This window comes from Tenrec ecaudatus, chromosome 2, assembly GCF_050624435.1.
Source record: "Tenrec ecaudatus isolate mTenEca1 chromosome 2, mTenEca1.hap1, whole genome shotgun sequence".
Taxonomy (NCBI): Eukaryota; Metazoa; Chordata; class Mammalia; order Afrosoricida; family Tenrecidae; genus Tenrec; species Tenrec ecaudatus.
Genome location: NC_134531.1, coordinates 32,447,930 through 32,459,931, shown reverse-complemented (window position 1 = coordinate 32,459,931; position 12,002 = coordinate 32,447,930). Strand labels below are relative to the sequence as shown.

The following is a 12,002-nucleotide window of genomic DNA, read 5'->3' as shown; positions in this document are numbered from 1 at the left end:
ACTCATGGAAACCCTGTGGTTGCTGCCATTAGACTAGTAGTTGCCCTTTGTACAACCGAAGGGGACGCTGCCCAGTCCTGTGCCATCGGCACAATTGTTCTTGTTGTTTGAGCCCACTGTTGCGGTCCATGTGTCAGTCACCATCACTGAGGGTCTTCCTCTTTTTCACTGTTTTTTTTTTTACTTTGTTGTTGTTAGTGTTAGGTGTCAATTAGTCACTTCTGACCCATGGGAACCCTACGCACAACAGAACAAAGCACTGCAGGGTCCTGCACCAACCTCACAATTGCTCCTAAGCCTGAGCTCATTGTTGCAGCCACTGTGTCCATCCACCTTGTTGAGGGCCTTCCTCTTCTTCACTTTCCCACGTATGATGTCCTGCTCCAGGGACTGGTCCCTCCTGATAACATGTTCAAAGTCTGTCAGATGAAGTCTACTGGCCTTGCCTCTACGGATCATTCTGGCTGTGCTTCTTCTAAGACAGATTGGCTTGTACTTTTAGCAGTTCCTGGTACTTTCCATGTTCTTCACCAGCACCGCAGTTCAAATGCATCCATTACCTGCTATTTTAGCAAGCAAGCATTCCCGTTTCCCAGGGACAGCTCTCTCTTGGCAACATCCCCAAAGCATGTCAGACTCTGGTCTCACCATCCTCACTTCTAACGAGTATCTAGCCACACTTCTATCAAGACTGATCTGTTTTTTTACATCTTGTAGTCCGTGTTACTTTCAATATTCTTTGACAAGACCATAATAACAACCATAGAGAAGAGAGTAAAGCTGCTTTATAAATTCTCTAAGGATGCATCCTCCCCCCCCCCACCCCACACACACACACTTAAGGTGGTTTATTAGTGGAGTAAATGTCGTTGTTAGGTACTGTTGTCCTGGATCTGACTCATAGTGACCCACGTACAACAGAACACAATACCGCCCTGTCCTGCACCATCTTCACAATTGTTGTTATGTTGGAACATGTTGTTGTAGCCACTGTGCCAATCTATCTTACTGACGAGCTCACTCTTTGTGGTTGCTCCTCAACGATGTCGTCCACCAGGGACTGGTCTCTCCCTGCAACATGTCCAAAGCACATAAGACTAAGTCTCCCCAGTCCGTGGTTGTAAAACCTTGAGACCTTCATTAGCTGGTAGAGCACGGCTCACAATGGGAATAAGCAGCTGCATTCTTAATGTGAGCAGCCTGCCGCATTTTTTGCCCACAGAGCGGCTGGTGGGTTTGAGCCACTGACCTCTGATTTAGCAGCTGTGTGCATTAACCTTTGCTCTACCAAGTCTCTTTCCAAGAGGATCCACACACTAAACTCACTGCTATTGAGTCAATTCTGACTCATAGCTACTCTATAGGGCAGACTAAACCTCCCCCTGTGGATTTCTTAGAGTGGAATTGCTTAGGGGAGTAGAAAGCCTTCCCCCCACCCCCCAATGGAATGGATGAAATGTTGAACTGTTGATCTTGTGGTTTTCAGTGCAGCATGTCACCAACTACGCCACTACACTAGGGTTCCTTATCTAGACAGGATAGGCCCCTCTTGGTGCACCAGCCACAGGGGAAAAGAAAGACTCCACACAAAAGCACATCTCCAACAATAAAATCCCAAAAGGCGTGCTGTACAGGAAAGTTCTTGGTGTTCCCTTTCCAGCTAAAGCCTCACAGAGAGAGGGAACCGTCTCATCCTCTAGAGGCCAACAGAGGAAACCAAAGCAACACTTAATTTGCTGTGTTAGTTCTCCCTCCAGCTGCTGCAGAGATTACAGCCAGGAAAGCTCCAGGGGACAGTTCTACCCTGTAACACCAGAGTCACCTTGAGCCAGAATGGGCTTAACAGCTATGTTCTGACTTTTGATGTTCTCTATGTCAGAATTCCCGTGTGACCCAAATAAGGTCCATGTGTTAGTGTAGGGGGTCAGGGGATGAAAACTTCTTAGACAAAAGTAAAGTCCTTGAGGGAATGAGTTGCTGGGCCTTGCTGCTCAGGTCATAGTCCCAGGAGACATCAGGTAAACTGGCTTCACAATATCCATAAAGACAATGTTCCACATCCACATTTGTTGAGTGACAACTAAGGCCATAAAAGCTCAAGCCCAAATTACAACTCTTAGTCTCTTGATGCAGCTATTGATCTCTCCATGTTCAGATCAAATGTGAGTGATGGAAATCCGAGGAACATTGAAACAATTTGTACAATGGACCAATGGACCAGGAAAATATCAGTCTCCATGACTCTGAGACCAGAAAAACTAGATGGTGCCCGACTACCAGTATCAACTGCTTTCAAGGAGATTGTATTCCAAGATCCTTGGCAGGAGAGGAAAATGTGGAACAAACCAACAAAAATAGGCTTATTACTTGGATAGACACTGGTGGAACTCCTAAGAATATGGCCCTCAATTACAATTCAAATCTGGAAATGAACTCACCCCAGGGCTCAGTTTTCAGCAAACAATAGACTGGCATGTAAGGGGAAAATAACAAAATGAGGTACACACACCTTAGGATAATCAGCTATCTGAGATCCAAGGGCAGCATTTACCCATGGCCACCGTTCAGAAGGGTTAGGGAGGAAGGGATGGATAGAGAGCATAGAGAGGAAATGGGGTAAGTGATAATGCACTATGGGGATTAAACCACACGTGTATGCATTGTTCAATGGGAAACTGATGTGATTTTTAAACCTTTACCTGGTACACACACACACGCATGCACACGGTCAATAAGCTAAGCTGAGAACCAAACAGTTGGTGGTCAGAGTCCACCCAGAGGTGCCTCAGAATAACAGACTCCTCACCTACTTTAGAAAACGCAGCCACTGAAAACTCAGTGTGACACAGTTTTACTCTGCCAGGCCTGCGGTCAGAATCGAATTGACAGCAAGAATTCAGTTTTGTTTTCTCTGTTTTCCATCTAGGGAGCTCTGGGTGCCATAGTTATGAGTTGGGATGCTCACCATAAGGTCAGCAGTTTGAGACCACCTACCTCTCTGTGGTAGAAAGACAAGGCTTTTTATTCCCATAAAAGTGACAGTCTCGGAACCTCACAGGGGTGGTTCTACTCTGGTCTATAGAGTTGCTATGAGTCTGCATGGACTCGATGGCAGTGAGATTGGTTTGGGGAGTTATTTTTTTATATAAAAATAAAGGAAGGAATGTTCAATCAAGCAAATTGAATACTAAAAACAAGAAAAATATAAGTTTAAAGAATATGACTATTAAATGATTGGTACTTTAAAGGGTTTATAAAGAAAAATAAGTAGGTAAAGGTATCAGAGAGGAAGAAATATGATAAGCCATTTCTAATGCCCGGCTGTCTGTGAAGTAGCGGGTCCCATGAGTTCCGAGGGTGCCTGCACAGTCACCGGGCTCTAGCTCGGTCTCAGGAGCAAAGAGCTTGCAGTACAACATTACGGAGGAGGAAGTAGAAAGAAGTTCTTAATTTCTCTAAAGAGTCAGGAAATGAACTCCTGAGCTGATGGTGATTCTTATGCAAATTCCTAAATATTGCGTACAGAGACTGTCTCTCCAGTGCAGGATTTTACTTGCTAATCAAATAGCAGCTTAGGCTGAATTCTTTCCTTTGGTCCCCCTCTCCTTCCTCTGGCTAAGAAGAACTCATTGTAGTTTCCTCAGCGCTGGGATTATTTCATTTTACAGATGCCTCATTATGTTTTTATTAGGAAGACTTTATGGTTGCAGATCAGTTGGCCGCTGGCCACTGGCATAAATCATGAAGAAAATGAAAATTGTTTAGGAGATTGTGTCTAAGATCTTTGCGCCCCTGGATGGAGGGGCAGCAGAAAGGAAGACCCTGGAGTGGATGGCTTGTGCACCAGCAAGACAATGGGCTCCCACATAGGAACCCTTGCGAGGATGGTGTAGGACCAGGGAGTGTTTTGTTGTGTTGTGCAGAAGGTTGCTATGGTTCGAAGAGACTCCACAGCACCTAACAACAATGACAATAATTATTAGGTTATCAGTAGCCCTGGTGAATCGTGGCTGCTTGCTGAGATTTCCCTGGAGAAGAGCAGCTTACTCACAGCCAAAGTGTTGTCCTTCGGTGCGAATGAGTTGGTTTTTGAATCATACAGACCCCACATGGCAGAGTAGAACGGCCCCACATACCAAGGAACTCTTTAAAGGCATTAGAGAGTCAGGTTGAGGATGAAGGTGTTCCTGGAACAAGTAGAAATAGATGTGATGGCGGTGAGTTTTGGGGTTTTGCCTTGGTTTGCTTCACATGCTTACATATGAATAAAGAAGACCAGAGAAGGATGGAGGATGCATTTGAATTATGGGTTGATGAAGAGTATGGACGTTACCATGGACTCCCAGAACAAGACGCCCTGGGAGTCCTGTGGGCTAGACACCGGACTGCTAATGTAAGGTCCCTAGAGACTTCGTCTCCCATACTTCGGACATGTTATCAGGGGAGAGCAGGCCCTGGGGAAGGGCATCCTGCTTGGCAGAGTAGAGTGCCAGCAAGAAAAGACTATTCTCAACCTGATGGCTTGACCCGGTGCTGCCAGAATGGAATGAGAATAAAAGTCATTGTGAGGATGCGGCGGCCCTGCACAGTGGCTCACGCCGGGGTACGGAGGGTCACTGTGAGCTGGAGCTCCTTCACGGCACTGAGCAACAATGACAAATCTTTCAGAATCACATCACCAGGGTTTTCCCCCCAGAGAACCATTGAGGGAGTTTGAACCATCAATCTTTCCATTAACAGCTGGGCCCTGAACTGCTGGGGACAGTTATATAATGAGGCCATCAGCATATCTCATTCTTCATTATATTCCACCCAAAACTCTTCACCTATAAACTGCTCTTTATTTGAAGTGAGTTCATTACGTTGCTGGATTTTCATGTTCTGACATCCTGATCTCAACCCCTGGGTGGTACACATGGTTTGTCTTTAGCCTCATCTTTCTTCAGCAGAGCAATGCCAAACCTATTATGCCGTCCTGGCTCCTTTGTCTTTGATGTTGTTCTTAGGTACCATCAAGTCAGTTCCAATCCAGAGTGACCCTGGGCAGAACAGAATGAAACACTGAGCCTGGGCCAGCCTCACGATTGTTCCTGTGCCCGAACCAGTTACTGCAGCCACTGTTTCAGCTCAAACTCACCTAATGGCTCAGAATAAAAAAGAGGGAGAACATGAAGAATGCGGAGGAGGAAGAGGAGGAGGAGGACACTGGTGATCTGCTTTCATATAGATTATAGCCAAGAAAACACTAGAGAGCAATTTCATTCTGTGACAAATGGGATCAATTCTGATGCGGGCACAAAGGGTTATTTGCTTGTTTATTGGGGCATGCTCCTTTCTTCATTTGGAACTAATGAGTTTTCTCTTCTGCCTCCAGGTTGCTGGACTCTTCCATAACCCCAGCATCGGCAATGCCATTCACATTGTGGTGGTTCGGCTCATTCTGCTCGAAGAAGAGGAGGTATGGAACAGGGTCCCTTTCGTTCTCCTGCCTTGTATCCTCGCACTCCTCGCTCTTTCTTCAGGAGAGTTGTGGAAACACAAAAGGCATTTGGAAGCTGATGGAAAACAGCATTGGCTTCTTGGGTGTTCTGTGACATGGAGTGGCCAAAGGCAAATGCTTCTAGGATAGGTAGAGCTGAGCTTACCTGGCCAGTCGCACACACACCAGGCTTACAGCAATCAGTAAGGCTGCCACATGGGAGAAACAGACTTAGTGATGCTATGGCTGAGTGGTTGCAATAAGAGTTGGGAAGGAGATGGAAACCTGGGGCCTTTTTCATAGCCTTTGCCTCTTGCATATTCCTACAAATCTGGAAGGTCTGGGCTTTCTTAACTTGCTATACTCTTACCTGTGACGATTTTATCTGTTCTTAGAAATCTGCATGTTCTCTGAATCCTGAGATTGCCAATTGATATCACCAGCCCAATTCACCTGAGCTCTAAATTCATATCCACTTGCTTACTTCCTATCCCAACCTAGATGCATCAGTCCACTCAAACTTAAAAAAAATCATATGCCCAAAATGGAATTCTTAATTACCCCCTTCTTTAATCCTCCCACCTCTGTCCCCTTCTCCAATCCCTAACCCAGCTATCTTACCCATTTCTGTAAATAAGACTACTGTTCCACCAGTCCAGGAGCTGATCCATTTTAAGGCCCAATTTCAGAACCAATCACTGTCCATGATCACATCTGGTCATCAGGCCTTATCTTGCCTGTGGGTCAAACCCACCAGCTGATCCCTGGGAGAAAGATGAGGCTATCTATCCCCTGAAAGATTTACAACCCCAGAAACCTTATATAGCACCAGTATGAGTCAGAATCAAGGTGACGGCAGTGAGTTTATAAATGCATCCATTTCTTCTGTTTTGCCTTTCAACCTACCCCCAGTGGCATAGGGGTTATACACTGGGATGTGGGTTGCATGTTCAGCAGTTCAAAACCATCATTCACAGAGACAGAGTCCCTTTCAACCAGCTTTGCCATCTTGTCTGTGTCATTACCGAATGAAGTAGATCTTTAACTCGTATACTCGTCGCCATCAAATCAATCCCAACTCCTAGTGACCCAATTAGACAGAGTAGACCTGCCCTGTGGGTTTCTGAGGCTGTAAATCTTTCCAGGAGAAGAACATCTCATCTTTAATGGAGTATTTGTATGTTTTTGTCTTTTTGAAAATAGCCATTTGATAACTTGAAGTAAAAAAAAATGTTTGTCATTAAATGGTTGTGTATATGTTTGTGTTTCACTACGTATGTGCAGACGAAGTTAGAGTTTTCAGACTTTTCTAAAAGAATGTTTAAAAAAATCAAAAGAAGAGAAGACAATTCCTTGCTAGAAGAAAAATCTTGATTCTCTGCAATCCGCGCAGTACTAGTGTAGGCATCAAGTTGATACTTCCAAGGACCAGTTCCTCCGAACTCCACAGCTCTTCATTTGTGAAAACCTCTTGTGTTAGTCTGGGTAGACTAGAGAAACAAAATTCCTAAACACTCATATTTTATAAGAGAGAGTTTTAGATAAAGGGTAAGTATACATCAAGAAAGCATCCCAACCCAGTGCCATCAAAACCCATAAGCCCGATATTAGCCAGTATGTCCAACACCGATCTACAAAGACCTCCTCCATCTCACAAAACACATGCAATGATGCCAAATGCAGGAGGAAAGCTGAATCAGTGGGCGTGTCAGCATATCAGCGGTGGCAGGGGTCTCCACAGTGCTTCTTCTTAGCATCTGTATCAGGGTAGGTCCATGTGGCTTCTCCTTAGGGATTTCTCACAGGAAGTGAGCCTTGCCAGCTGAAGCAGAGAACTAGCTAAGGCAGCTGCACCCTGATTCAACCATCAGAGAACAAGAGGCCAGACAGGCGAGGTTCACCAAGCCATTTATCTCTCTGCCCCTTCAATTAATCTCACATGTGTTCATTGGCCAGGTTGGCACAATAAATCTTAACAATCACACCTCTTCATTTTAGTGGCACCAAGAGTGAGGTCTTGCTGCCCGTGGAGTTCCTTGGAAGAATTTGATTAGCTACTGCCCCTGCTTTCTCCATCATGATTTTGTGATCTTTTTTCTTCCCACTCTGATTCTGTAAGATCAAAGCTACATAGATGACTTCCTACAGAACATCATGGTTCCCTACCTACCTCTTGCTAAATATTTCCCTCATTCAGACTTTTATATAATTTCCATATGATACAAAATTCACAAGGTAATAACAAATTGGAGAATTGTCATTCATAATTCTTGTTTATCTGATTCCCAGAAAACGTCTCAGGCCATTCTTCAGGGCTTTCCCTAATCAACAAGCCCAACAAAATCAAAACAACATTCCTAGCACTTAAACACTGTCAACGTAGCAACCTTGGGCAGGAAGGACAGTCCATCCATGGGAGTCTCTCCAATTGTGTTGTGGTGGCTTGTGTGCTGTGATGCCAGGAGACATATCATCGATATTTCACATACAGCCAGGGTCATCCCTGATGGTCAGGTTTCAGTAAAGCTTCCAGGCTACGGCAGGCCAGAAAACCATTTCAGAAAAATTAGCCACTGAAAGTCTTATACACAGCAGTAGAACTTTGACATAATACCAGAAGATCAGACCTTTGAATTATACTAGTCACTGATATTATTTAAATGTCTGGATCAATATTGTTTGCTTTTGTTGGGTTTGTTGATTAGTCAAAGACCTGCAGACACAGTAAAGTTAAAATTTAACACCATATCATTTGATCTCCCTTTCGATCCACTTTAAGTTTGTTCTAGTTTTTAATATTTTCTGCCTTTTTGATTGAGTTTGTCTCTGCTTTACCTTGTTATTGTCGTTAGTTTTTAAAAATATTTTTCTGTATGTGAAATTCAAAATAGGTAAATCTACAGAGATAGTAACTGGTTTCTTGGGAGGGGGTGGGGAGGGAAAAATGAGGAGCTGATACTAAGGGAGCAAATAGAAAGAAAATGTTTTGAAAAGGATGATGGCAACATATGTACAAATGTGCTTGATACAACTGATGTATAGATTGTTATAAGAGCCCCCAATAAAATGATTAAAAATAATTAGCAAACTGTACAACCCAATAGTTCGATGATATTGGGAAGAATTGTATAATCATCACCACAACCAATTGTAGGGCATTTCTTTCTTCTTATACCCATCAATATTAGCTCCCCATTTCCCCAAACCTCCCTGTGGTCATGACAGTGGGGGGAGGGAGCATTAAAGAACCAGGGTAATGTTTTGTTTGTTAATTATATGACAATAGAGATTAAAAAAAACCTAACTGTGACTAAGAGTCCTTTTCAATTGTGGACCACTGGAGAGTACTTGAGGAAAGTGATGTCCAAGTTCGGTTTTAAAGAGTTAGATGGAATTAATATGTAAGAAATACCCTAGGTACAAAATCCTGCATGAGCAAACTTAAACTGCTGTTGCTAGGTGATATATAGTCAGTTTCAACTCATAATGATTGAACAACAGAACAAAGCAGGTTCTAGCCCTGTACCATCCTCACAATTGTTGGCTATGTTTGAACCCATTCCTACAGTCAGTGTGTCAATACGTCTATTGAGGACCTTCATTTTCTCAGATCCTTTGTTCTACAGGGTCGCTATGAGTTGGAATCAACTTAATGACAGTGGGTTTGGTTTTCTACTTTACCAATCACTGATGTCCTCCTCCCGGGACTGGTCCCCCTTGTGAATAAGTTCAGACGTTGTAAGACAAAGTCTCAGCATTCTCACTTCTAAGGAGCATGCTAGCTGTAATTCTTTCAAGATAAATTGCTTCATTTAAATTTCTTCACTAACACCATCACTCAAAGGATCAGATACTCTTAGGCCTTACTTATCCATGGTCCCCCACCTTCCCTCCACCTTCTGGGTATTGCACCTCTCACCACTGGTCCTGAAGGGATCACATGTCATGGATTCCCTGTGTTTCCAATTCCTATCTGTACCAGTGTACGTCCTCTGGTCTAGCCAGATTTGGCTCTTATAACTCTTATCACAAGCCATGCATACATCCATTGTGTCAAGCACATTTGTACATTTGTTGCCATCATCCTTTTCCAAACATTTTCTTTCTACTTGAGCCCTTGGTATCAGCTTCATTTGCGTTTTTTGACTGATGCTTTCTTGTGTGTTGGTTCGGGGTCTCAGTAAAATGAAAAATTTGACAACTTCAACATTTTCTCCATTTATCATGATGTAGCTTATTGGTCCAATTGTGCTTAAATTAGTACTTTGAAAATGAGTAGCTGTGGTCATATTACTATGATTGGAGCAAGGTAAGAGGATGAAAAATTCTATTATGATATTAAATATATATATATGACTGCCCCAAGAGAGAAGGGAACATAGCTAATCATCGCCTCCCCATTTCCTCCCACCAAACCTCAACCAAAGTCAATGCCATCGAATCAGTGCTGACTGACCTCAGTTGCCCTGTGACATTAAGCCCAGTCTTTCTCCCTTGGAGGTTCTGATGGCTTCTAGCTGCCAACCATTCCCATTGCAGCCCAATGCATAACCACTGCACCACCAGGGCTCCAGCTAGTCTTTTTTCCAGTGCTGCCTGTCCCTGTGAATGACATCTTTACCTTTCCATTTGTAGAAGCTTGAGGTCTGGAGGGCATCTGTGATTACACCCTCTCTCAACCCCAAATCCATCCCAGTATCAGATTCCACCAGGTTGCCATTTCCTCCACTGTAAACCATAAGGCAGAGGGTGCATCTGGTTTTGCTCATCATTATAGCTCTAAAATCAGTTGCTACCGAGTCTCCTGCCACTGAGGACCCTATACATGTCAGAGTCAATCTGTGTTTTGCTGGGCTTGCAATGGCGGAATTGTTGGAAGAAGGTCACTAGGTCTTTCTTCTGAGGTACCTCTGAGTGAATTTGATCTACCAATCTTTCAGTGAGGAGACAGTAGGCTAACCACTCACACCAGATAAGGACTACTACTGGAATGCAGTATTTTGGGTATTAGTGAGCTGAAATGGACAGGTATTAGCTAGCCATCTTAAATCAGAAAATCATATGTCATTGATGTTTAAAATATCAGGAGGGTCACCCAAAGTGAACAGCCTTCAGCAGTTTTCTTGTGTTGCATTGACTATTATGTTAGGCAGGGTTCTCTAGAGAAACAAAACCAGGACACTTATGATTACATATATGTATATGAATATGTATGTATGTTTATATAGCAACTATGCAAAGAAATTAAATTATATGGAGCATAATAAACAATGGATAACCTTGGGAAGAATGGGAATTCCTGACCATTTTACTGTGCTCATGTAAAACTTGTACATGGATCAAAAGAAGCTATGTGAACAGAACTAGAGAGGAGGACTTGGAGGACTTTCTGATGAAGATCAAGGATTTCAGCCTTCAGTGTGGACTACAAGTCAGTGTAAAGAAAGCCAAATCCTCACCACGGGCCTCATAGGCAACATCATGATAAATGGAGAAAAGGTTGAAGTTGTCAAGAATTTGTCTTGCTTGAATCCACAATCAAGGCTCATGGAAGTAGGAGGCAAGAGATCAAAAGATGAATTTAGGTATTAGGTCAATCTACTCCCATAAAAATCAACAGCCTCTGAAATCCGCAGGGGCAGTTCTACTCTGTCGTATAGCATTGTTTGAATCGAAATGGATTCATAGGCAGAGCACTGGGTTCTTTTGTGTAAAAGAGCTCTGGGGGTACATTGCATAAGCATTGGAATGTTGAATTGCTAACCCCAAACTTGGTAGATCCTCCCCAGCAGCAGTTCCCCTGGAGACAAAGAGATGCCACTTTCTGCTTCCAAGAAGAACTGCAAACTCGGAAGCCCTGGATAGACTTGCTATGAGTCGGAAAAGGCTTGAAGGCAGTGGGTAGCTTGTATTTCCATACGGTTTCGTACGAAAGCCCCCGTCGTTCTGTGGTTAAAGCATGCAGTTCTTAACTGAAAGTTTGGCACTCCAACCCCCAGCCGCTCCACTGTAAAAAGATGTGGCAGCCCATTTAGATGAAGATTACAACCTTAAGGACCACGTGGGACAGCCCCACTCTGTTCAAAGGGATCCTCTGCAGCAGGAGGCCAGGATTGACTCAGTAGCGCTAAGTTAGTTACCTGTGCAACTCGTACTTTTTCTGAGTAAGTATTAAATATATTGGCAAAAACTTTGGGAATCGTCATTTTTCTAAAACAAATAAGCTTTCCTCTGATAGTCAAGTGTGCACGTAGGAGGTTCCTAAATAAAACTTTACTACTTTTCTCTTATATTCCATTTCCATTTCTCCTAGGAATCCCAAATTGGCTAGCGGTACATCATTAGGTTCTGTGTTGAATCAAAAGCTGCTACTAGGAATTTCCAAAGAAATCAATAAGAGATTTTTTTTTTACCCCATTATAGAGTGAGCCTAGAAAGAGAGAGAATACTTTGTGATAAAAGCAATGTTCTTGCGAAATCATTTCTTACCCTCCACTTGGGGCTATTTCTTTGAGATGCTGTT

The 12,002-nt window shown here is 43.4% G+C and overlaps 1 protein-coding gene across 1 annotated transcript in view; it reads left to right on the top strand.

The window, feature by feature from the left end:
* The window catches only part of ADAMTS12 (ADAM metallopeptidase with thrombospondin type 1 motif 12), a 369,301-nt gene that overhangs the window by 211,350 nt on the left and 145,949 nt on the right, over positions 1–12,002 (top strand). Inside the window, exon 5 of the mRNA XM_075540912.1 lies at positions 5,375–5,458. Within this exon, the coding sequence (XP_075397027.1) occupies positions 5,375–5,458 (84 nt within the window). The remainder of the gene's footprint in view (positions 1–5,374; positions 5,459–12,002) is intronic.